The sequence below is a fragment of the Ciconia boyciana genome, chromosome 2 (assembly GCF_034638445.1).
Source record: "Ciconia boyciana chromosome 2, ASM3463844v1, whole genome shotgun sequence".
Taxonomy (NCBI): Eukaryota; Metazoa; Chordata; class Aves; order Ciconiiformes; family Ciconiidae; genus Ciconia; species Ciconia boyciana.
Window position 1 is genome coordinate 105,408,224 of NC_132935.1, and position 26,630 is coordinate 105,434,853.

At 41.3% G+C, this 26,630-nt stretch overlaps 2 protein-coding genes and 1 pseudogene across 3 annotated transcripts in view; 2 read left to right on the plus strand and 1 right to left on the minus strand.

The window, feature by feature from the left end:
* TPK1 (thiamin pyrophosphokinase 1) overlaps positions 1-4,494 on the plus strand; it is a 319,400-nt gene extending 314,906 nt beyond the window's left edge. Inside the window, exon 8 of the mRNA XM_072853402.1 lies at positions 4,220-4,494. Coding sequence (XP_072709503.1) covers positions 4,220-4,338 — 119 coding nt within the window. The 3' untranslated portion in view covers positions 4,339-4,494. The remainder of the gene's footprint in view (positions 1-4,219) is intronic.
* Positions 4,495-5,718: 1,224 nt separating this feature from the next.
* SEC61G (SEC61 translocon subunit gamma) lies at positions 5,719-8,893 on the minus strand. Of its 2 annotated transcripts, none has more exons than XM_072853403.1 (4): positions 8,616-8,893; positions 7,649-7,792; positions 6,696-6,798; positions 5,719-5,830 (listed from the first exon to the last, which is right to left on the minus strand). In XM_072853403.1, exons 2-4 carry the CDS (start codon positions 7,740-7,742, stop codon positions 5,821-5,823), a joined length of 207 nt encoding a protein of 68 aa, XP_072709504.1. In that variant the 5' UTR covers positions 7,743-7,792; positions 8,616-8,893; the 3' UTR covers positions 5,719-5,820. The 2 variants fall into 2 exon arrangements, with proteins under 2 accessions (XP_072709504.1, XP_072709505.1); XM_072853404.1 differs by lacking the exon at positions 8,616-8,893 and adding an exon at positions 8,388-8,547.
* A 15,895-nt stretch (positions 8,894-24,788) lies between these two features.
* On the plus strand, positions 24,789-26,152 carry LOC140647240 (hsc70-interacting protein pseudogene; annotated as a pseudogene).
* The last annotated feature ends 478 nt before the right edge of the window (positions 26,153-26,630 follow it).

Consider the following 26,630-nt stretch of genomic DNA (forward strand, 5'->3'; position numbering starts at 1 on the left):
GGCCTTCTGCGCTGCAAGCACACATGGTGAGACTTGGTGAGATCCCATGAAGTGGGGACCCTTGTGCTACGCCGCTGCATTCACAGGCTTTCCAAAAGGCTTCCATTTGCCTACATGTCTTCAGATAAAGACATGAGGTGTGACTGTTTGGCCATTCTTACATAAAAATCACTTCCTCCACTAAATCTATTTCTGGTAAGGAAGGGCTTGCACCTCATAAACTCTTCTTCCAGCATGACCATTAGAGACTGCAGTTAAAAGCCTCTCTCTCAGCTGTCCATATTTCACTGTGGTTTTGGTAGAGATGTAGGAATAACCAGAGGGCCTGCTTGTTCAATTAAGCCTTTCAAATTAATTACATCATTTGCTTTTGCCATATATATGTTTAAGAAGAAATTTTTTCTCTGTATATGCTTCCCTCAAGCCCTGCTTAAGTGCAGCTTATTGAGATGTACATGAGACCTTGATATAAGCTCTCTTCTGCTGGACTGAACTTTAAGTATCCTAAATAGTACAATGAAGTCATAGAAACAATGTTTATAAGTCTACTAGATCATGAACACAGTTATTAAGAGGAGTAACCTGATATTGAGAGTTAGTGTTTTTGCAGCACCTAACATGATGAGACCCAATCTAGTTATAATTAGTCCATGCTATTTCTCAGTTTCCAGGCTGAAAGCCTGCAGCGCAACAGTGAACACATTGCAAGCATTGGGAAAATGCTTCTCGCTATTGAGAATAGCATTTGCTTTTAGTTCTGAAGTCCAGAGTTGTCAGACTTCAAAACCACACCACAGAACTACTACTCAGTCACCTTCTCATGTAACCACTCATGACCCCCACTGCTTTCCTTGGAGGCCTGGCCACCTAGGCTCAGTGCCACTGAGACATGCTGACTTTATAGATGGAGAGTGATGAAAAATAGTATAGCTACAATTGGAAGAGCTGGGTAGAGTATTTTTCTCATCAACAGTCTATTATCAGTAAACACAGTTTGATTGGAACCAAAGCACTAAGCAAAACTTCAGGGGAAAAATGTCTAACACTGCTGGAAAGGGGGGGTAGGGGGTGGGGTGGGTGTTTTTGATTAATCACTTCTGGTTTTATCCAACTCAGCTATGGAAGGTTCTCATGAAAAACAAAAGACTACTATTTGTCTAAAAGAAAATTTTCAGTGATCCAAAATAAAATTTCTTTTAATCAGAGAATTCTAAAAATCCCAAGGTTTTTGAGCTTTAGATTTTTTTTAAAAAATCACAATGTGAAATCTTTTATTAAAATCATTTTTTGGTACCCATCAAAACTATAAATACTAAATATTAGAAAATATAGTATTTATAAATTTCTAAAAATTAGAAAATAAATACTAGAAAATAAAAAGGTTGTTTTCTTTGGAATGCACTTCAGAAAAATAATCTCAATAGCGAGAATGGGGGGGGGGGGGGTTGTAATAGGTTTTTTCCCGAGGCATAAGCTCTTGCTAGGACTTAACAAATAAGACTGAAAGCCATTTTAAAAAAGGGAATGGATCAGGTATGAACTGATAAAACTTCCCACTTCTTTGACCTTGTAAACTTCACATTATAATGTATGACACAGCAGGAAGTTTTCCTAGAAGCAGTAGGTATGTACATCCTCTTATTTCCTTTACTGGCTTAAACCTAGTTTTTCACATTAATTACTGTTCATTTATTGAATGGAAAGCATGCATTTTTAATTATGTTAGTTGAAATGTTGGCTGGTTGTGAAACCAAGTACTTGGAATTGGTCCATTTGAGACACGTGAATCAGCAGTACTGTTTTATAGTTTTTGCATTTTTTCACTTCAGCATTTCAAACTGTGATCCTTGCAGAGAAGAAAATCTGGTAGTGAAAGATAAAAGGCTCCACCTAGTGGGCAAGAACTTTTTATTTAAAAAAAAAGGCAAGATTTTCACTTTTTTATGCATAAAGAAATACTGCTTTAGATTTTGTTTCATTAAGCTGCCATGTTGTTCTTAATTCTTGCCTTCTACAGAGCCTTTATTTCATATGCAAAGCTGAAACATTATTCTGACAGTCTTGGGCAAGAAGCAATGATACTAAATGAGTGGGTTTATACAGAAGAGGAGTAAGAGTTGATCCACAAAGTTCTTCTTCCCCCCATTCAAGCTTCAATATGTAGTAACCAAAAATGGGTAATTTGTATGTCAACAAATATTTTAAATTATTTAAGGTTCTTTCCTACTTAAAACTGACTGGAAACATTCATAACTTGATCATAACACTTAACACAGTATTTTGGGAGTATTTTTACACAGGGAACTCTGCCCGTGTGTTACCTCATCTTCATTAAATGACATTTTTTACCTGCAAAGGGTGAAATCTGGGCTCTCTGGCAACTCAGTCCAGTGCATCAACTTCTGGCAAGGCATAATCCCATCGGCCCCTGATGTCTCTTCCAAAGTCAAACACCAAAACTCATTCATCCTGGCATTTGTCTAGGAGCCTGCCTAGCACTGTTGTGTGTCCAAAATCGTCCTGATAGAATCTAGCACCTTTATTTTAGGTACATAATTGGTCTAGTACAGTACTTTGTTGTTGTTGTTGTGGGTTTTTTTCCCCCTCCTTGCTGAACTTCAACACTGCATTGCAGTTATGCTTCAAACTCCTGAGAGATTCAAATGGCAGGACTCTTCAGTTTAAAGCAGTAGTGAAACTCGGGTGTTATCCTCATTCCAACCAAATCCGGCTAGCAGCTGAAACCTCTTCATTTCAGGCCAATAACAAGAGTAGGAGCAGGAACAAGCAGCAGCAAGCACAGATTTGGCAGAAGAGACACTGAACCACATTGTATGTCTTGCTTTTTGTCAGACTGTCTCTCATTTTCAAGCCATACAGCCTGGCAAGATCAATTCCTCCTGTGCAGCTTCCAGCAATGGGTAGACAGCGTAACATGCATTGTAATTGTACAGTACAACACCCAAGTTTACTACAGCCCATGTTCACATCCACAATTGGAATATTTGTCTCCTGTGCAAATCACAAAATAGAGCTTACTATGTTGTTTTGCACACCTCTTGACCACAGGGATATCCGTTTGCAGTCAACCACTTGATAGCAAATCCAGAGGATTCCTCCTTAAGTATTAAGGCACAATTTGGCAATTCTGACAGGCCAATTCTGACCAGACTTGCTGATCTGCCTGAACAATTCTCTCTTTCTATGCTTCATAGAAATGTAACCCTCAGGGGCACCAGTGAATAAGAGCTGTCATTTGGCTTGTTCTACAGACTAAAACAAAGGATGGTCTTAAGTTCTTACTCTGAACCTTTATATGAGCAAGGACTAGTACAGAGCTGACTAGTCCTAGAGTGCCTTTGGGGAAGTTCATATGTTTGCAAAATGCAAGCAATGCTATCTCCAAAAGGGAGGAAATGGGAGATAAAAGTTAAACTGTGGGGGGTTTTTTGTTTGTTTTGGGGGCAGCTTTTATCTGTAGTCTCATCTGGTAGGAAGTCTATGTAACCCTTAAAACTTGTCAGCTAAAACAATACAGAACAGTTGTTTAAAACTTCACAGATATTTCAAAATTATCATTACAACTGCACTGTTAGCTGTGTTAAACTCTCCTAAAATTGACATTAGCTATTTGTTAGAGTAATGCCACTTGGTTTCTACTGCACGTGGACGCATACCTCACTAGGCATGCCATAGAAGATGCAAGTCACTTACTTCAAAGCAAAAGTTGTTAAATAACACCACTTTTAACTGCTGACCTTTGCTCTAGAACTGTTCACATTTTAAGAGCTTATAGGCTTGCTGCTGAGCTAAAGCAAATCCCATGTTTGGAACTACAGTAAGATCCTCTGCCTCGTTTTACTTTAAGTACCTTATCTAGCACTGGTACTTGAGCTGATGCTAATGAAATACAAATTTCCAGATGTGAAACTCTGGGGATCATTCAACAATCTGCTTTTGTAATAATCTGCTGTAAACTCAAAATGCTAATTTTGGGATTAAGTATTAATTTATTCCCTCTACAGGTCATCGGATACAGCCTCATACAAGCCTTCTAATTCATATTTAGCATAGCTATTTTAAATGTTGTTTATCTGGGTTAGATTTACTCAGCTGTTTTATTCCTTCTTTGTGGGAATAGCAATCTTCACAACAATAAATGCACATCAATGCACTTGTTTCAAGAGTACCACTAAGTCTTTTACTTATTTTTTTGTAGCTAACCAGGTGCTGAAGTTTGGAACGCTTGTCAGTACTTCCAATACCTATGATGACTCCGGGATTGTGACCATTGAGACAGACAAGCCTTTGCTGTGGACAATGGCTATCAAAACATAAGATGAGCTACAGCTGCCTTTTCTGATCTGAGTCAACTCACATTACTGCAAAATTTCACTGAATTAAGACAGTAAAGCTGTTCTGAAAGATACAAGCAGACACTGATTTTATGTACTGAATGGAAAACAAGTCTGAAATAAAAGTCACTTGAGATCAAACCAAGATTAGTAGCAATAATTGAGTACTTCATTCTGGTACCTCACACTAAATCGGAAGACACATGAGCTGTCACCCAATACAATCACAAACAGAAGTGAATGTAAGGAAACTGCTACTGCTTATCTGGGTAGTTCAGACTACTCTTAAAGTATTTTATTCCAAAACTAAACTATCTTTTTCCCCTTTTGCCAAAGTGAAATACAGTACACAGTTGCACATAGTATAACTATATTAAAAGGTGATAGCACTAAGAGTAGTTAATCTCATTTTTCTGCCCTGGCTTGTAACACATGTAGGTGCTGGTGAAGATTTCTCAAAAAGAGTAATAATTGAACTTTTCTACTTATGAAGCAAGTCTGTGTACTGAAGAAGCTTAAGTTTTGCTGTAATACCAATATCAGATTTCCCAGTATTAAGTGCTTTTAAAGTCTGTAATAGAAGTAGCATTGTAACTTCTGCAGATACCAAATGTTTACAATAAGCTTTTTGGAGTGAAATAGGAATTTCTTAATCTCAATCTGAGGAGGAAGAGCACTGCATCTACCAGAGTTTTTGCAGACTTAGTTTTTAAAATCAAAATACTAAATCATTTAATAATGGAAACTTCCAGGTCAACAACTGCAGAGCCCTTTATAATTCTATGTGCAGTTGCCTTACAGAACCAGTATCCAAAATGGGTGTATCCAACCGTGTGAGCAAGTTGTTGATTTGCTGAAGGACTGCTTAGTATCTCTGACAACTAAATTATCCTCAAGCTGTACATCTTAGTAACCAACTAAGTTTGGCTTAATTGTGCCATCAGAATAAGGATTGGCAATGCAAGTTCTTTATTCGATGGAGTTTTTTTCCAGTCAAGTACATAATATAACCTAACAGGACTTCCAAATGCAGAAAGGAATTACGGGTAATGATGGTGATTCCAGAAATTAGTGACAAGAATTTCAGTTGATAGACCTTTAAATCACCACTTGAGAGGACGCAGTAATGCTTTTTTCTTGCTGCCTACCTTTGCTGGAACAATGCTGTTTACTAAGCAGTAACTTAAGTAAGCAAGCAGGAGGTTGGACTAGAGACCTCCCAAAGTTCCCTCCTACCTGAATGATTTTATTACAGTTGAAAGAAGTAACAAAACAAACCACTCTACTACTACTAAAAAAAAAAGCCTGTAGTGTAGACAGGTATAATCATATACACTTTAAAAAAGGAATAAGATGACAAGAATGTTTGAAAACCCAAACTGAGCTTGTTTAATAGCAAACAAGTTACAAAGCTGTGAAATCTTTGCAGCAAGCATCACAATGTCTTGTTCTTCATGATGAAGATTCAGCCACCTCTGTTGAGAGAACAAAGTAATCAGTTTCAACTAATCAAGTGTGATCAAGTGATCCCCTCTGAAGTCTAATTTATCCTCCCACCATTGCCTTGTTAGGACAAAGATTACTACCGTTACAGCTTATCTCCTATTTCCAACTATTTCTCCTTGCCTAGAGGACCACTCTTACAGGTATAAGCAAGCCACATGTCATGGTCATGGAATAGTATTTAACCTGTTCCAGTGCTAGAAAAGGGATTAAAGTCAGCTCTGGAGAATCTGAGGAGTTTTAATTGGTAGCATTAATACATCACTACCATGGCTGCCAGTCAACTTAAGGGTCAAGTTTTTCATGCTGCAACATTCATTCCAAAAGGTATTTTACAGAATACAGTTAGACATAAAACAAAGTTCTAAACATATCTGGCACTCAGTAAATGAAATAAGACTAACTTTGTTCTGTGCCCTGTCATCTTCCAGCACACTCACTCAGTTTTCTCTACCTTACCATCCATGCATTTACTTTGGATACCCAAATTATAAACTAGAAACAGTATGTAAGATCCAAATAAGGTAAATGTTCTGTGGATAAACACACACTGAGGAACTGGAAATCAAAATATTTGACGGTCAGTTTTGAAGCAAAGTACTCAAAAAAACACCTAAAGAACTATGGATCTAATATTTTGCAGCATGCTAAATTAACAATCTACTTCCTGATCAAGTCCTTTGAATCAAGTAATACCTGTCATATTACACTAACATGTGAAATGAAGATACTAAAGCAACATGGATTCTATAGGGCTCGCTAACATCCTCTATTTAAAATTGAACAGGTAAAAATGAATGTAAAATTTAATGAAATTGAAGGTTCATATTTACTTACACAATTATATTGTTGATTGGGATATGGATCAATTTGACAAAGAAACCAATAAATCCCATTATCGCAAAGCCTATTGCTGTTGCCATAGCAATCTTCTGGAACTCTGCAAAAACAAAAAAATTTTAGTCTAGGAAGCCTTGTGTATGGCATAGAGGAGATATGCATTACAGTGACCAAAGGAGAGATGTCTCTTTAGAAAACGGTAACATTAACACAGGAAGCAGTTCAAAAGCAAACTGCATTGATGCTGAGAAACAAATCCACTTTTTCAGAAGACATATTAGAGATTTTAAGAGAGGAGATGCTGCTTTCCACAAAGCATGGCTCATCTCAATAATTTTAAATAGTAAGCAGAATCGGAAATACCCACAGTCCCTAACAATTCATGGAACATTTATTCCATTATCTTTCCTTTATACCTCTTACAAGCCCTGAAAATAATTCCCCATACAGTACCAAAAATGGAAAAGCTGCATCTATGTTTGTCACAGGAAGACGGCATCTTAAGTCCCCGCAAAAATCGAGTACTTAAGTGATATTCTCAGTTATTTTAAGACAGGTACCATGAAGTGAACTAAGAAGGTCAACAGCCCCTCACAATCCTGCCAGTCTGACAATGAATTAAGTTCCTTACTGATCTCAAAAGATGTCGGTAAACTTCATCCTAAGCATGTCAATAAAGCATAACTACTACTATTAAGGACACCCAGTATACATAGCCTGTAGTACCACTCTCACACACCTGACTGGGTACATACCAGAAAAAGGACACATTCAAATTTATCATATCCAGAATCATAAACCCATTAACCAGTGGACAACTGCTCAGGTTTAAGTCTCACATTGGAAGCTGAGAAACATTCATGACAAATAAATCAAGTCACATATGGAAAGATACATGGTAAAATGTAAGATGAAATAAAGATTGTGTTCTGTTTTATTGTGTGCTTTACCTTTCCTGTCAGGCTTGGTGCATCTTTTAACAAGTCGAATGGAGTCTTTTACAAACTGACGGCTGGGTTCCACGAATTGCATTACCTGATCCATGATCACGTGCAAAGACGAACAGATTTAGTATTGGTGGTGCCACGTATATACTGAAAGAGATAATTTTTAAATTACAGAAGTAGAAGGAGCACTACAAAATTTGTAAAGACTTAAGATAACTTAAAATGTCATATTCCAACTTAACTAGACTTTAAAAGAGACTTCCACTCTGCAGAAAATAAAGACACTGTGTCAATATATAAACATGGTTACCTACCACTACTTACAAAAAATATGAAAAATTACACCTTTCAGGATAGAAGAAGAAAACAACAGTTCCATCACAGCTTGCTTTCAGCTTATGTCCTGTTACGTTTCTGCAAAAACTACTGAAGACTTCTAAATAGACAAAAAGTCACCCTTTTCAAGAAATCCCCAAGCCAAAAGCTGGTGAAGGGCTGGTGAACGCTGACAGAAATACCATGGCCTAATTTTGTTCTCAAAACAAGCATCTGCCAGCGTTGCCACCCCAAGCAAGACAGCAGGCTAGAAGGATCTGCAGTCATTAATTAGTACAGACCCTCTGACACGAGGGTCCCTCATATCAGACCCTCTCAAGTCTCCCTGCTGAAGTGCCCTTGAGACCCCCTCCTCACCACTGCGGCCGAGGCCGGGCCGCCCTGCCTGCCCCAGCTCCCCCCTCACCCCGCCTCGGGACACGCAGCACAGGCCGGCGGCCTCGCTCCAAGGGGAGCCTCAGCCCCCCGACCCCTCCCGGGGAAGGCCGGCCCAGCGGGCCTGGGAGCCGCAGCCGGGCCCGGGGCTCCGTGGCTCCGTTCCGCCGTTCCCCAGCCCCTCAGCCCCCGCCTCCTCAGGCGGAGGGGCGCCCCACGCAGGACGGGGAGAACCCGCCGGTCCCCGCGCCGCTCTTACCGGTTGCGCTGCCGGGCGAAGGCCACGTCGCACAGCGGCGGAGGGCAGTGACGTCACCGCGCCGTACGCGCGGCCGCGCCTCTTCCCGGCGGGGCGGGGAGAGCTTGTTTAAGAGGAAAAAGGAGGATTTTGAGCGTGGGGCTTTGTTCGGTTTTTTTCTTTCCGGTTGCCGGTGCCCCTTCTCGCTGCTTCCCCCCCCCTCCGCCGCCTCACCAGCGGGGCGGCCGCGCGGTGTCAAGGCCCGCCGGCGGCCGGGGCCTCCCGTGGTGCGTGGGCAGAGGAGCCCCGGCCGGCAGCAGCCGCCACCCCGGCCTCTCCCGCCGGCGGAGAGCTCCGGCAGCCCCCGGGGGGAGCCCTCAGCGCCCCAGGGCGGGCAGCCGGCGCACAGCGCGGGGGAAGGCTGCCGGTGGGGCCCGGCGGGGGCTGCGGCCCCGGGCCGCGGGCAGCCGTGCTGGTTGATCCGCCTGTGATGTATCCAGGCGGCGCTTCTGTGGTCGTTTGACAATGAATTTGCTTTTCCTTGCGGTTGCAGCCATAGGATCTGAGAGCCTTGTAGCGGGAAATAAAGGGAAGGTGGTACCAATATACCGGTAACAAATGCTGTTCGATGAAGGGAGGGGAAGAAAAACAAGAAAATCTTGGTCAGTCTGTGGCTGCCCGTGAGTCAGACATCTGTTGGCTTGTAGGAGTGCTGAAGCCATTGCAAACTACAGGAGTTCATCACCTTTGAAAACATCGATTCCTGTGGCTTTTTTGTGTAGAGGAGTGTGCAGTACAGCACTTAAAAATGGGAAAGCTTTTTACATGTGAGTGCCACAGACATAATGTAGAACACTTCCTTGCATGAGGGGGTAAAAGAGGTTGTCAATGCCTAAAGTGAGTCCTTTCTTGCTGTTTTTGAAAGGAAAATCGGGTAATGTAACAGGTAAGGGGAGAACAAAGATAACATTTAGTGATTTTTATCCTTAATTTGCCTTTGATATTATTAATTTTGGTCTAGAATTCTATTCCTAGTTGGCTGCTACTTTGAGTGTATATTGAGTACTCAAAGCTTACCAGTTATTCATCAGTCAGGCTATGGGGCTCCTGCAGCCAAATGAAGCAAACACTTTGCTGATCTCAACTCACTATTGGATTTAAGTATGCACAAAATATTTTCTGGGCTTAACTTTTTGCTGACAGCCTTCATGACAGATAAAGTATCATCACATCGCAGTAGGAGGTTGTTGGATATTCCAAGGATTTTTTGACAGCCACCTTCCTTGTCTTTGCCCACAGGGCAGGTCACTCAATGTTACTGGTGTCCTTCAAATATGAGCTTGCTCTTTGGCTTTGGAGGGTTATTGCCTTGGGATCCCCTGCAAGTTTTCTCCAAAGGCCTGTCTTTGCTTTGGATTTTGCTTTGAATCAGACTTCATCTAGCACTATGCCTCAGATGGAGATGTAATTTTGGTGGCCAAATTCTGCTGGACCTTTTCCATTGGCATACCAGCACAGAAAGATCACAGAGTCAGTTAGGCCTCCCACAACAGACAGGTCCATCATTTGTCTCTCATTTTTGAGGCCAGTTTGCAGTCTGCGAGGATGAGCAGTCTTGCCACTGGGAGAGGAAGATCTGTAAGGAAAATAGATGAGGGCCTGATAGCCATAGCGCATGCCTGGTGGGGCAGAGCAGGTTGCTGGTGCTCTGCATTAGAAATCAGTATGTGGAGGCTGCCTTTGGTGTTTTTTTTGTTTTGTTAGTTTGTTTTTTCCCTTCAGTGTCACAGATAAATGCTAGAGACTTTACCAACAGAGGAAACTCACATTTCCAGCGGTGCTGCATGATGAGCTTGCCATGAATCATCACTGCAGAGGAATGGTTTCCACAGCACTAGGTTCCTGTAACCAAGTGGCAATGATTGGAAAGAAAAAATAACCTGAAACAAGAAGACACACATGTATGAAACAATTCATGACATAGACTTCTGGTTGGATTATTTTGATTTTAAAAAAGGATTTGCTGAAATAAAGCTTTGTTCCCCCCCAGTTCCCTATTTTAGGTTGTTTTTCCTGGGGAGAAATGTTCTGGAGAATCATAGCGCATCCTGCCTGGATTAACAATGTGGCTTTGTCATGGGTTCATTACCATGGGTTCTCAGTGATGGGGTAGAAGGTGTTGGTTGTCCTCTGTCTCAGCTGTCCCTCACTCTCCCATGATGAGCTCTCTTTTTTCCCTGCCAGGCTGTGAGTTTGGACTTCAGCAGCTTGGGGGAGAGGCAGAGTCCTGTTATTGTGCACAGAAAGCAATTGCTGTTCTTCCTCAAATGCTTTTCCAACATTTTTTTTTAAATTGTCCTTGAACTAATATATTGTTGCTTAGACTTGGTCTTCAGGGCAACTGTGCTACTTTTCTGTATATATTTACAAAGAGTCATCTGCATTTACAGAAGATACAAAAAAGTTTAAATTTCCTAGGCATGTGTATTTTTTTCATTGAAAACTAGACTATTGCTAGGTGGTTTGTTTCTACTTCCTTATGGTCCTTGCAAGGTTGGGGAAGAAAGCAGTGTGCTTGCACACGTAAATTTTCAGGACAGTTTTACAAGTCTGCATTTATGACTATCTAAGCAGTAAATAATCATTCTCTCAACAGAAAAAGACAGTTGTTATCCTATATTGTAGTGTGCTAATGCTGATTAGCTTCTGGATATTCATTTTGCATAAACTGGAGCATAAACTGGACATCCTTTTTTTTTTTCTACATCCTATTGTACGCTCCAAGGATGAGAAAATTCTTTTGATGATAGTTTTACTTTGCTTATTTACACATTTTGATTTGTAGTTTGTTTCTTGTCCTTTGGAGGACATGAAAGATAAATATATGCTTTTAACTATGGGCACATTAGAGTATTGTATAACATCCATCCCCCTGGATCTGGATGCTTATGCCCATGCTTAGAAGGGGGAGTGAGATAAATCTCTGCTTCAGCCTCTCGCATTCCATGCTGCCGGCCTGCCCCATGGTAGATCCTGCTGCAGCCCACAGAGCATGGCAGGGTGACTGGGAGCCAGAGAGTTGCCAGGAGTTGCAGCAAAGGTAGTGTGGGATCAGCTGGAGAGGGGAAAAGACACAGTCTTTAGTATGAGCAGAAGCTCAGCCTCTGTGTGCTGAAATGGCACGTCTGCAATCCCCAAGTGGTGCAGGGAGGACAGAGTAGTAGCTCTGTCTGAACAGGCCTCCAAGCTTCCCTGCAGGAGGTAACCCCGCTTTCCTTACCCTGCCTCTGGTCCATCCCCAGGGAAACGGGAAGAGCAAAGTGCCTGCTCCTGCTCAGGCTTCTGTGAGGCTGGTGCTGCCTGGCCTCAGCAGCAGTTCGATAGCAGGGGAAGCGCTCTTCTTTCTGCATGCCAGAGGGGAGAGACCTGGCAGTCTGGTTTTCTTGTTTTAAGGAGTACTGCCCATGTCCTAGAAGAAAATACTTGAGCGTAGTGATCCCGGCAGGTCTCCTGTGGCTGCACAAAAAGTGATACATTTCAGATATGGGGTCTTGCTGAGCTATCTCCTTCCTGTCCCACGATGGGCAGCAGGACTTGGGTTGCTCCTCAGTAGGAAGGGCCAGAGGCATGAGCGGGTGGGCAGGAGGCACAGCCAACGCTGTGCCCAGGGTCTCCAGATGCCTTCCTTGTGGCAGGGCACAAGGCAGCATTTGAACTGGAAGGAGACAAGGCAAAAGACCGGTCAATTCCCCAGGGGAGTTTTTGGGAGGGATGGATTGTTTGAGCAGAGTAGCCTTTGGGGACAGAATATGACTTGCCTTCATAAATTTGAGGGGAAAATGGTTGTCCTGTGAGGCAGCAAAGGCAAAGAAAAAGGCTAAGAAAACTGGGAAGGTGGCAGCTTGTGGACTTACATAGACGCAAGGAAGACAGGCCGCTGGGGACAGTGGGCATCTGGGTATGCTCTGGGACAGAAAACAGACGTAGCAGAGAACAAAGACCACACAGCAGCATGAGATTTACAGCCCAAACAAGAGAAGAGTGCAGAGAAGGAAGAGCAAGGGGAGAAAGCAAGCTGATGGCGTGGGAACGGTGTTAGAGGGCTTCCTTGGACAGAGCAGCCTGTTGAACAGTGCTGCAAGTAGGTGCTTCCTCAGATTTTCAAAGGCAGCAGCACAGTATCCCCATTGACTGAAGTCGTGCTAGTGATCCATCACTTGACAGTCAGTGTTGTTGGATGACTAAATGACTATAAAATACAGTCTTTAGAAGTTGCTAAGATACATGGGACCTTTTATTTCTTAATTTTACATTATCGTAAATATGTTTGATTAATTTATACCTTGAGAAACCTTTGGAATATCTATGTGCTTCTGACATTTAAAAATTATTTTTAGCTTTTCATTCTCCTAAACGATCCTGAGTCTCTGTTTGGACTTGATAAGCACATCTGCATGATTTATGATGGGAAGAAAGATGATTTCCCTCCTCAGTAGCTGTACAGATGCAGGGGAAGAACATAAATGAGGGATTAATGTTAGGAAGGAAATTATAGCTCAGATTCGGGATTCAGAAGGAAATGATGAAGTGTTTGTGGTCCGTGTCTTTGGGTTAGCCTCATTAATTATAGAAATGCCACTAGATCAGGCTTTAATGCCATAGTTATGAAAGGGGATGTCGCTAGTCTAAAGCAGTCAACAAGCCCTATCCTTTGATTTGTACTGCTTAATATTCAATGGAGATGAAATGTGGGGATGAGGGAGGAGTGCTATTAAAATAGATTTTTAACAGTGTTAGATTTATTGTGTATAATTTTAAAGATGACCTTTTAAACAAAGTCCATGTTCAATTTAATTTGAAAGACCTGAAGGGTGAGAGCACTTGGAAGATTTGCGTCTGTATAATGATAGATGCAATATGAGATAAACAAGGGCAGTATACTAAAATGGCATCACTAAATGATACCTCGGACTAAAAAGGTCTGAAGATAAGGTTTCTAGATAGCAAAAGCAATATAGGGAGGTTAACAGAGGAATAGGTGTGCCTCCATCAGCTGTTCAGGTCTGAGAGATAAAGAAAAATACTTACGAGTTTCTCTGATTCAATGCTTGTAATATTGTTTTGTTTTAGCACAGCTGCCACTGATGGCTGTGATTTCTCTTATTTTTAGCCATTTCTCAATTCTTTCTTTGAGGTGCTCCACTTTTTAAGTTCATGGTTTGTTTTTTGTACTAGTGAATATCATTCTCCCGTCGTTTCTGGGTGCCAACAAAAATATGCAACAAAAATAAAGTAATAAGAAAAATAAGTTTGATAAACAATGGGACAGAAAATGCTTCCTCTAAATCTTGCTCTGGTAAAAGGCAACTGATGATACAGGCTTTGTTCCTGCCTTTGCAGTTTCCACCTGAACATTTTTGTGTATGATAAGAAACAAATTACTTAATTCTTCATAATAACAACACTACTAAGTCAGTAAATACTAATTACCACCTCAGAATAAAAAAAAAAAAGCCAAATTAAAATTGGAAATACTCTTAACCTTAAGATGCTTTTATTTTTTCCTGAGGACAGTTTGATTAAAAATGAAGTGCTAGCTTTCTTTTTGTAGCAGAAGAGTATTTTATGTCAGCAGAAACATTTTTCAGGTGCTTTGTGTGTATTCAGACATTAAAAAATGGATTTCAAAAATATGCAATGGTTGCATGTATTATACATAAGACTCAATCATGTAGCGGATACAGAAGTAGCGACAAAAAGTGCAGGCAAAGCATCTTTTCAAGTATATTGAACATGGCCCCTGTCTGCTTCAAGCCAAGATGACAGAGCAACCAATGTGTTCAGTAACTATGAACAAGCAGTTCATCATTGCATGGCTATAGTGTCAAAACATGAATTAAAAGTCCCACTTTTAGGATGAGATCTTGTTTTACTTTGTTTTGGCAAACCTGCATTTATTTCAGTTTGTGAAGTATGCCCCATGCTCCTTTTTAGTATTTTATATGTGAGTAAACTAAAACTGTATTTTCTCTCTGTGATGTTTCAATACACCTTCTATTCAGTTTGTGGCTCAGGAGTAACTCAGGATGTGTATTCTATCCTGGTAATGGGATGAGCTGAGCTGGGCCCTAGTCCTGCTATCATGATAATACATTTTGGTATAAAAGCTATTCTGTTACATGTCATCTCCAGTGAGGTCCAAAATCCCAGCTGGCTAGGAGTGTGGGCCAGAAAGCCATCTTTTTCTTTGGAGGTAAAAAGTGTTTTCTTTCAGCTTTTGCCTGTTGTAAAACTGTAAAAATATGAACAAAGTTGAGAGCCACCGCTTTATGAGAGTGGGAGCCATCTGATGGGTAGGGCAGAGTGAGCAGCTGAAAGGGTAGAGGTGGACAGACAGAAAAAAAACCTTCTTACCACTGAAAACAGCAATAACTTACCTGCCCCTAGGGTTTTTTAACATCTTTTTTCCCGCTGATCTATATGAAGTTGGTTGGCTGCCTGTCTTTGTTCCTGCTTTCAGATTAAGTAGGACATTTGCCTTTGGCTCAGATTAAGCTTTTATGGGTTCACATTTCATAATACTGCTGAGGTCTCCTGAATTTTGCCAAGTGCCTGTGCCAAAGCAGACATGTCATTGATTTGCGCAGGAGCTGTGTGCTTCAAGCACACTAGCAGCATGTGCTTTTGCAAAGGGCGCCTTGGAAACATACTCTAAATATGTAATAACTTGGGCATAAAAGAATCCAGAGGAGTTTGGGTATGTCAGAACTGAAAATCAGCTTTGGAAGGTTTTATGGGGATGGGGATCGTTCTTGAACTTCAGAAAACTATAATTGCAAAGTTTCTTTTTTTAACGTACCTTTTTCCTGCTCTTTTGAATATATTTTTAAATGCCCCCCTTTCCTCCTTTCTGCCTTCACAAATCTTCACTCCATGTGTTAGCTAAAAAGAAATTTGAATGGATCTGGGATTTTTGACTATTTCAGTTTCTAGGTGCTTGGTCTGAGGAACCTTGATGGGACCTACTGTTCTGGCAGCAGAGAGAGAGTGTGTCTGAACTGTAGGTCCTTTAAAGATGTCTTGAGAACGACCTGAAAATGTGGGTCATTAGAGAAGCAGTTTTGTTTGGTCACTAGTTGAGTGCATGCTCCTCCTCACATGCAAGTGGGAGCGCTGAGGGAGAAGCTGCTTTTCACAAGCATGAAGAAGCTGTAGACCTTTGTTGCTGTTGTCCGAATCTGCAGCAGTCTTGGTGAGTTTTATTTGATCCTACGCAGGGAATAATAAGGTTTGGTGGATTACTCTGCTTATTTACCTCACCAGTAATGCTCCAAGTCTTTATTTGTGAAAAGGATTTGGGGACTCTTCTGTTCAACTGGTACAAATGTATGCAGCAGTTTTTAAACACAAAATTGCTGGTAGTTCCTTAGCCACATCAGTAACGGTTGCAATTGGAGGAGGCAATGAAATATTTGTAAATCTCATTTCTCTCACTTCCTTTCCCAGTAAGATAAAAATCAATTACTTGCATCATTGGAGAAAAAACCAGAAGCCTGCAAGATGGTATTGGTTTAAAAAACAAATACCTGAGGATCTAGCACTTTCTGATGCCTTTATTACCCAGATGTCACTTCCTCTTAATCATGGAGTTAGTGTTGTAAAACTGTCCAAAATGTTGAACTAACTAGATCATCCCTAAGTTTTGCTAACACTATGGTAAGTTTGTATCTGTTCGCCAGATCCTGAACCAGTCCAAATGCTGTCTTTAATAATTAGATGGAAACATTTCAATGGCAGCATCTCTGCAATTTTGGCAGCAAGTGACAGCCCCAGGCATTTTTTAATTAGCACCTTTTTGAAATTGTTAGCTAAATTAGTCAAGTATGAAATAATCTTGCCCAAATGATTATCTGCAAATTGCACTTTGAACCTTGCATCTGTCTTAATGTGTGGACACAATGCTATCCCAATAATACTATTAACTGGATTGCGTATCTCGCTTCTAGCAAATTCATGGCGCATAATCTGAATGAAATCTGATGTACCTTTATAAAATTCATTTTAAAAGCGCCTGGCAGCTGTTTGGTACTGGCATTTATAATATTACAGTTTTCAAGTGTAGTCAACAGCAATTTTCCTTATTACCTGCAACAGAGAACTTGATCTCATATGTATTTCGTAAGTATAAATCATTAATTTTCGTTATTCTGGGTTTATGCAGGTGGAGTAAAGATACCTATGCTGGGCCTGTAAGAGCTGTAATCCTGATTAGAACCTAATGCTGAGTCAAGTTGTGAAATTGATATCACAAGGCGTTATTGTCCTCGTCTTTGGAATTATTTGTTGAATTTAATATTTCACTCTTCTTACATAAAAATATATGTGTAAGAACCTGATACTATAAAATAATAATCCATATGTAATATAACAGTGTCTCTGAGAAACATTGCCTGAGAGATTTTCCTGGGCTAAAAAGGCTATAGGTAGTCAGTCTCTTCACATTTTTACCCATGCCAGGCACAAACATACCATGGTCATAACTGTTGAACCCCAGCTTACTTGCAAGCATTCCTTTGGCCCACTCAGTCCCCACTCACCCCTAAGCCTGATTTTCATATAAAAGAACAGCCTGCCCTTAGCAACCCTTAGTTAACTTCTGGGAAGACATCAGGTACTTAGGGAAAAATCCTTGTTTAGTACATCCTACCTGTAGGAGTGAGATAAGGAGGTGTTACTCTGTGTTTCCCTACAGCAATGGGGCCAGGGAGCATTCAAGTATGGTATGTAATTTAAGTAGAAAAAAAGAAATTTTGTGTAGCATGGTGGTGTAAGAGGTCTGAGCTGAAGGAAATTATGAGCTGAGGAGCCAGAGAAAATGCAAGGTAAAGCAGTGAAAGGCTGGTTACACTGTCAAAGTGCAGAAACTCTTTCTGTTTCATTTTCTTCTAATAGTTCTTCTTGCTGTACTTCTGTGTTAAGCGCATTTGACAATTAAATTGCAAAGCAAAACATCCTTTGACTCGGGGTGCAGCAGTGTGATTTGGCTGTATCTAACTATCTCCCCAGGTTATTTAGATAGCTCAGCTGAAGGAAGTGGTGGATCTTCAGGAGCCTAGTCTACCTTGGGTGCAGGATAAAGATGCCTGGTGTTTAGTATCCCAGCTTTGACTTCGGTATCTATGGTGGCTGGTCTGTACGTTTGCAGAGGTTCTCGTTATTCCTTTGGGGTTGCAGTGTAGATAGACCAGTATTTAGACTCCTACAAATTGTTTATAGACATGAACCTGACAAACATATTGGCCACTGAACATGATGTAATTAATTGTGAGTTAATCATTAAGCTATTAAAATTATATTAAATGCTGGGAAATCTAAGGCTTCTGTCTGCTGTATAGATTTAAGGCTTTTAAGGACTGACAAATCTTTGTTATCGTCAGTTCAGCATTATTGATACCCTTGGCCTTTAAAATATACAGCTTCAGTTACATAAATTAGGGTCTTTTATTACATAAACAGCTTTTTAATTCTAATCTTACTGGCAGTCTGTAGCTTGTCATGGATTGAGAGAGGAGGTGCTAATAAGACTTCTGATTTTTAAAATAATTGCAAAATGTACACAGAAAATATCCAAGATGCCTTTTTCTGTTCTTTTATCCTAGAGCAGTGAATGCCTCACTTCCCAGAGTTGCAGCCTGAAAGGGGGCCAGTGGATATGAATTATCAAACAAACAATTTCTGTGAAGCTTTTCTAGATGGACAAGACTTGAATAGGTCCTGAGGCCTTGAGAAGACTTGAGTAATATGGGATCTCCTATAGCAGTCTTAGGCTCCATGTCCTCTCTTACAGGAGGGATAAGGAACCACAGCTGGAGTCACTTGAAGATTTCATGTGGGTAGCGATCTACTCTGGAAATAAATGTCAAACACCACTTTGTTCCAGTCTTATAACCGTTAAGAAGCAACCACTGATAAATAGTAATATGAGTTGGGCTGGGCTTCCTTTTGGACTGTAAAAGGTTTTATACATTAAGTCCCACCTTTTCTGTGAGGTGAGTCTCCTTTATGTCATTTTAAAACATTCATAATTCTACTGCAAGTGCTATGTCTATATGTACAGTTGCACTATAGGGATACCTACATACAAGCACTTAAGCCAGGTAATCTTTTGTTGGCTGTACTAATGAGGTCAGTCCTTTAGGCCTGAAGTGTGCACCCACCCACCATGCAGCTAAAATGGAAGGGGACAGCATTGCACTTCCCTGTGAGTTCCTCTTTGTTTCTTGGAGCATTTTTGCTTTTTTTCTTGGAGCTCCCAGGACTCCACCTTATTTCTAGGCGTTGGATCTTGGCTCAGTTTCTTGTCTGCAGTTAATTAGTCATGTGGCTTTGGCCTGCCTTACTAGTAGTCCTCAAGTGCTGTGGTGTGTATCTGTAGATTTTGCTTATCAGATAGCTATTGTTAAATCGTTCATAGTATTGTCTGCAATGGTTTCAAACTCTCTGCTGACCCTTGAATGTAGCACTGAATGCAGAGGTTCTTCAGTCTTCTCTGGCTCTTAATTACCTCTGCAAGTTGTTTTGCAGGATGATCTTTACTTGTCCATCCTTAGACTCCTGAGCTTTCTTGGAGCTGCTTGAAATGTTGGCACCCTCATTAAAAATCTCCCTCAAGTCCTTGGAACAGTCCATGGAGTAGAAGATATTTTATCTCATTCCTTAATCCCAAACCTTACTTATAAATGCTACCCTGCTAGACGCAGCTAGTGCTGTTTGACAAACTCCAGCTGCTTCTGGCTGTCTTCAGTGAGAGTTGTTTGGTGCAGTACTGTCCCAGCCAGCCTCGGGAGCTACAGCCTGGGAAGGGGACAGTCTCGGAGCTTCTGACAGCTCCAAGGTCTTTGAACACATAGGCTATCTAGAGGTTAATTTATCAGCTCCTGGGCACTTTCAAATTGTGCTTCTCCAAATGGGTCCTCAGGGTGGTAAGCCATCTGTAGCTATCTTTCTCTCAGGATTTTTCTCTAAAAATTTAGAGTTTACAAGACATTACTTTTTAAAGGTCATCTAGCAATGGTGACTTCCTTGATTCTGCTGATAGGTTGCCTGTGCCAAACTAAAACTGTGGTGCTGGGGAAGTTTTGTAGTTGCGCTCTTTTGTCATCTCCAAATATCAGTGGAGGAAGGTCTTTTTTAGAGTAGCAAGTTAAGTAGCATTCATATTCTGTGAAAGGCTCCCCGACTACCCTCCACTTGGGAGTTTTTCCATCTCCCAGAGGTGGAAAAAACCTTCTCATAGATCTTATTTAGCACTAGCAAGATCTCGATAACATTTGGCACCATCTGCATCCTATACAACTCAGTGTTCACATGACTCCAGGGAGAACAGGGTTATTCTGACAGCTATGGACCTCTGGACCCTGGCTTCTCTGGCACTAGCCCATGCCTTTGGGGTATGTGGATAGAACTGCACATTTGGAAAAAGTTCTCATCGTTGCCTATCCCGGTAAATTTTACTTCTAGGAGACTGGCTGTCAGTATGCCCCAATGAATGGACATAGTGGCCCAGGGTTTGACCGTCCAGTCTTTGGCCTTCTAATGCTTTCTCCAGTGTCCCTTTCTGATTTTTTTTCCAGGGAATCTTTCAGAAAAGCCCAAAAAGTTAAGATCTTACTGGAATTTAGGAGACCAGGACAGGTTCTCTTGCTCTAGGTGAGCCATGTTAGAGGAGTTAATTCTTGGTACTGAAGGAAACAAAAGATGGGGAGTGGAGATCCATTGCAGACTGTAACAATCAGACTGTGTATTTGGAAGTGCACATTTGGATTAGCATCCCTTGTGGCAGTGATTACATTTCTCAAAGTGTTTCACAAGATGTTTCTAAATTTTAGGTGTTTGCATTGCAAGAACTGATGCTTTTTCACTGATCAAAGCTATTTCCAGATGCTGGAAAGAACAGTTGGAATCATTTGGCTGCCCCAAGGCAAGCGTGTATGTTCCTCTTGCCAGCCAGGTCAGGGTGGCTGCTAGCCTGAGTGCTACACGACATGAGCCCACACAGGAGGTGCCTGCAGGTCTGGCTCGTTGTCCCAGGGCATCCCTTTCCGGATGTGACTGTCAATGTGCCTGTGGCAGTTCTGAAGTGACAGAGGGACAGATCCTAAGGCACTATGTGAAGGGGCACCTGTCTTCCTGTGAATGTTAAACATGAGGACCAGGAATGCCAATGTGACACAGAAACAGACAAAAAAATACAAACAACACTTGAAAACCTTGAATTTATTCAGACAGACACATAAGAAATTACATTTGGAAAACAAGTTTTCTGTTCTCATATGCATCTCATCCTATAAAAATTCAACTGGTTAATACCCTTTTAGATTTTAAAATACTCAGGGTTATTTCAGCTTTATTGCCTGTTATGCCATTGTTTGGAAAGAATTTTTGTTTGTTTACATCTGAGCTTAAAATCGCATTGCAGTACTGCATTTAGCTACGGTAGCAGATGTTGGTGACATTTTATAGAGCATAAATAACAGCTGTGAGTTGTGAAGTCATAATTCTGTCAGGGGATCCTTCTGCAGTTTGTCAAACTAGAAGAGCAAATCTTGAGTAACAAATATATATGTATTTGCCAGAAGTTTATTTCAGGCATTGCTGGGTACCCACTGCTTTCATGGAGCTAAATATCATGGGGTGTAGATGCTGCAACAATGAACTTGAAGGTGTCGTAACACCCAGAGCAATACATACATCTGAGAAGATGCATCAGCCCTTGCATAGGAAGAGTCAAGTGTCCAAATGAGCTTCACAGATCTACCGTGGTGAACAGCGTATTGCTGTCTCAGGGAAAAACTGGTAAACTCACATTTTAAATCAGGCTCAAAGGGGCCTATTGATTTATTAATGACAAGTAACTGGCAATCATTGAACTAAACTTTCAGGATCAGTATGAGCAATGCAATAGATAAACCCCAATACCAGGCCCAAGACGTTAATAAACACTTACAGATTTCTAAGCTTTTTTCTGCAGCTCATTCCAAACACATACATGAACACATATTCGCAGTTACATGCACCCCCATGGCAGTGTGGGATACAGGTGCACACCTTGCATCCCCTGCGGGATGGGCGCAGGCAGTGGGATGCTCAAGGTGCCGTGGGGGCAGCCTGCAGAGGTGCCGGTACCCATGCAGGACAGCTTCTGGCTGTGCCAACCCTGCCGACTGCTGCTCCAATCCCACTTCTCACAGCTGCCCAACAGCCAGGCTTCTTTTATGCTTCTTTCCAAGCTGACGCCTTTTTTGAAAAGTCTCCCCATTACTTTTTAATCTGCGCATGATTGTCTCAGGCAAGTTTTGGCACTGCTAACTTGCTCTTAGCATTACCAGTTTTCTCTCAGAACAGTTACAGGCATTTTATTCCCCCACACGGTTTATGTTCACATTCCTGCCTTACCACTGTTGTTACCCCGGCCATGTTGTCTGCAGGGATGTGTGCAGGCCCCCCCAGAGCTGAGGAGAGAGGTGAGCCTCGAGCCCCATTTCTCTGCTGCTGGGGTCAGACATAGAGTCTCAGCGCATCTTCACCTCTCATGTTTGCATCCCTCCTCTGTGAGTACCCCACTTACTGTAATTTTGAATTTTTTTAGTCTAATGAAGGCATAAGCTCACCAATCTGAGCTTTTGGAGTGGACTGGGTCTCAAAAGTGAAAAAAGCAAAGGAACACACCTGTGTTGCAACGGTACTGGCTGTACGTGTTAGCAAGGTGCCAACTCCTCTCCTCCCTGTGCTGACCGTGGTGTTTCTTGTGCTATGAGATGCAGCAGTTCAAAGGGGTTATATCTGAGAAGCATCTGACTTATTTGAGGTCTTTACAGATAATTAAGGCATCTCTACCTCCATTCTTCTTGCAGGCATATTCTCTGGACATTTTTGTCTGCATGGAAGTTGAGGACTTTCAACCTTGGCCTAAGATTTCTTTGGATGTGTTAGCCCAGGAATTTTTGGCTGCATACATAAATGTGTATTTCATATTTTCACTTCGATTTCTCAGTGCATGATGGTAACATATGGATTTAAAAAAAGTACTAAACAGGCAGACAGAGTGTCTGCCAGCCTTTCTTGGAGTCGGCAAAACAACAGAAACAAAATCACCTTTGAAACATGTTTTTATCTGATCAATCATCATTGTAATCGGTTGTCAGATAGCTTTTTAAAGGCAAACCAGTGAAAAATTTATTGTTTATTGAAAAATGTTCCATAAGAAAAAAAATCTATTTACATTAATTTTTTTAATATATATGTATAATAGACAAGTCCAGAAGAGATAATACAATCTTCCCATACAAATAAATATTCAAGTGTTGCTGAAAAAACAGTTAATGTCTTGCTTTAAAAAAAAAAAGTGGCCTCATGAGAAGACATTTTATTTCCTGTAGTGCACTTTTCATGCAACCATTTCAATAGATAGATCTAAAATGTTCTGTATTGTACCTGTAAGAGAATGTAAATAGGACATTGAGCCTTTTCTCTCACTAGATGGCATTATTAGCCTCAAAACAGTGACAGCCACAGACCGCTTTTTTCAGCAAAAGAGGTGTACAAAAGAGTAGATTTAGTTTATTGAGGTTAACTGTATTTTGTTTGGGTTCTCCAGATGTGGCAGGTTAAACAAATTTCTGTTGCATCAGTGTTAATTCTTGAGCCTATCTGGACTGTTCATTTTTGCTCTGGGTTTGCTGGATTTTGCTATCCATACACTGATCAATATTGCAGAGATTGTGCAAACATAATTCTAAGTTGACTTGTTAGCAAAATTAGAAAGGGTGGTTCAAGGACTGAAATAAACAAAAGCAATGTAGCCTCAAGTCCACGTGTTTTTTGCAAGTCCGTAAGATGTATGGACTTAACATACAAGTCAGTGGTGTGTGAAGAAAAACATGGGTTAAAAAATAGGATACCAGAACTTGGTGTTTCAGAAAAGGGAAGAAGAACATCAAGAAGATCAGAAGCAAGGGTGAAAGGAAAGAAACAACGACTGAGACCTGGGTGTTCACAGCACGGACAAGATACTAAGCCACTGAAATTGATAGATGTAAACAGGTGGTTTTTAGGAACAATGGGGGGAAAAAAAAGAACAAACTTTTTATCTGAAAAGAAGCATTAAAAAACTTTGTGAGCCGTACGAGAGCAGAGTAGTTGCTTGCCTTTAGCACCATACAGTGCTAGCCCAGCCTGATGGAACCTGTTGGATGCCTTAGAGCCAAATCCACTCTAAGAACAAGCGTCGGCCAGGGGCTCCAACTGAAAAGGAGGCTCATCAGCCCCCAGTTAGCATGAAAGTTAAGTAAGGATGTTCAAGGACACAGCTTGAGAATCTTTTCAATAAGTCTAAGATTTTTCTGTGTGTCAAGAAGATTTCTTGGCTCTTCTGGATGCAGCTAAATTGTCCCTCCAATGACCTTTGGAGCTATAAAGTTGTTCCTGAGAAGCAAATGTATAAACTTTAGAAAAAGCTAGTTTTACAAAATTTTGGAAAATGTCCTAACAAAGGATACCCCATGCAACTGTGCTGCACAGTTTTTTTGGTCTTCATATTCCCCATAGGCATGTGTTATTGGACAAGGTGTTTAGTTTTCATTTTTCATTTGCAAGGGAAAATACTTGACCAAAGCATGTCTGAACACAAAATTCTTATCCAGCTGTTATTGCCTTCATGTTGGTTGTGGCTCATAAAAGATGTTTTTGTTTAAATGTGAAAACAAATAAATAGACTCTCCAGTCCTATGTCTGCTCTTTGTAACAGGCATGCACACACACAGATGCACACACATATACCTGTGATGCGTAAAATGTGCAATAAACTGAAGAAGAAGAAAGATTACAGGGACCCCTTCCTGTGTGATACGACTTTAAGAAGCCATCTCAGGATTCCAATGATGGCACGATATATGAAGTGACAAATTCTATTTTAGTTCTTGAAGTCATTGGGACCCTGCAGCTGGCCTTAGCCCCATAATTAGGTCCAGCAGCAAGACAACAGAAGGAAGAAGAATAGGGAAGCTTGCCACGTATACCTGGCACTAACTTAATAGTCAGAGCTCTTAAGCAAGCTGATTTTCATCTTATCTTTCTTCCTCTGCTTTCAGTGACAACAAATTCTGTGTAATATCATCCTTTTGGGATCTGAGCACCATGTCTTCAAGGAAAATACTGGCAAAATCAGACCCATCTTTTCTAAACTCTGAGGATCATCGCTTTCTCTGGAAATCCATAAGAAGTACAGAAAATTACTTGCCATCTGGATCAAGCAAAACAGATGCAAAGGAGCTAGTTCCAGCAGCAGGCAAGTTTCAAGAAGATGAGGATGAGCATGGTTTGGAAAATGCTGAAGAGAAGACAACTGATCCACAAACAAATAAACCAATAAACAAAAAGAGGGACACAATTTAGGGCTATCAGAGGAGATGATGAAGCAGATTATTGAAAAAACAAGAGAGGCCTTTTATTTCCTAGCTAAAGGTGAAAATCAGAAAGCAGTTGATATGCTGTCCAGTGTCATCAAGCTGAATCCACACTTTGCCAGCTCACATATTAACAGAGCCAGTGTCTTCTTGCAGCTGCAAGAGCCAACTATAGCCATTAGTGACTGTGACAGAGCTATTAAACTCAATCCCAGTTCAGCACAGGCCTATAAATACTGAGGAAAAGCCCTCCAGCTTTTGGGGTGTTTAAAAGAGGCTGCCTGTAACATTTCCTTGGCTTGTAAATTAGATTCTGAGGCTCAGGCAAAGGTTGAGAGGGAGGAGGAGTACAGTGAAGAGCTGGGGAGGGATGAAAGTGAGTTGGAGACAGACAACAAAGGGGAGGTTGAGCCAGAAGAGGATGAACCCCCAGAAATGGGAGATGAGAATTTGGAGGTAACCAGTAATATGATGAAGCAGGCTGACAAAAAGAAAAAGGTGGCTTTTGATGCAGTGGGAAGAGGTGAATTTCAAAAAGCTGTTCAGCTCTTCACTGATGCCATCAAACTGAACCCACGGCTTAGTACTTTGTATGTCAACTGAGCCAGTGTTTTTGTGCGGTTGCAAAAGCCAAATGCTTCCATCAGAGACTGTGACAAAGCCATAAAAATCAACCCGAATTCTGCACAGCCATACAAGTGGAGAGGGAAAGCATTTCGGCTCCTGGGTCACTGGCAGCAGGCTGCCAAGGACCTTGCACTGGCCTGCCAGCTGGATTATGATGAACATACCAATAACATGTTGAAGGGGGTTCACAGAAGAGTCCAGAAAATTGCCAGGCACCAAAAAAAGTATGAGAAACAAAACACAAAGCAATCATTGGATGCATTGCCAAGGGTGGGGAAATCCATGGCAGAAGAGGAGAGGGATCAGCTTCTGACTTCTCAAGAAAAGGAAAAAGCACAGCTTCAGAATGCCCAGGAGCATGAACAGGTTCACCTTTGGACCTCCCAGGAACCTGATAATGACTGTTGTAGGGAATCTGAAGCAATATCCAGTAGAAGAGAATCAGTTTTACATGGAAAGTCCATGTAGAGCTGAGGGGGAGGAAAAGCCCAGTGGAGAATCAAAGACTGACAGTGAACTCAATACTGAAAATGAAGGATTGGCTGAAGAGGCTGAAGATGATCTTCAGAAAATAGGAGACAACAACCTGAAGATAGCAAATAAGATGATGAAACAGGCCACTGAAAAGGAAAGGGAAGCCTTTCATGCACTGAGAGCAGGTGAATTTCACAAAACTGTTGAGTTGTTCACTGATGCCATCAGGTTCAACCCAAAATTTGCAGTCTTACATGTAAGCCGAGCCAGTGTCTACCTGAGGTTGCTGAAACCATTAGGGATGGTGACAAAGCAAGAAAAATCAACCTTGGCTCTCCACAACCTTACCACTGGCAAGGGGAGGCATTCCAGCTCATGGGTCTCTGGCACAAGGCTGCCAGAAACCTTGAACTGGCCTACCAACTGGGTTATAATGAAGACACCAATTCTATGCTAACAGAAGTTCAGAGAA

Excerpts from the sequence above, each read along its gene's own strand:
- SEC61G (XM_072853403.1), bottom strand. The coding sequence starts at position 7,742 with ATGGATCAGGTAATGCAATTCGTGGAACCCAGCCGTCAGTTTGTAAAA. Across the intron at positions 6,799-7,648 it reads CACCAAGCCTGACAGGAAAG|AGTTCCAGAAGATTGCTATG; the intron begins GTAAAGCACACA and ends TTGTTTTTGCAG.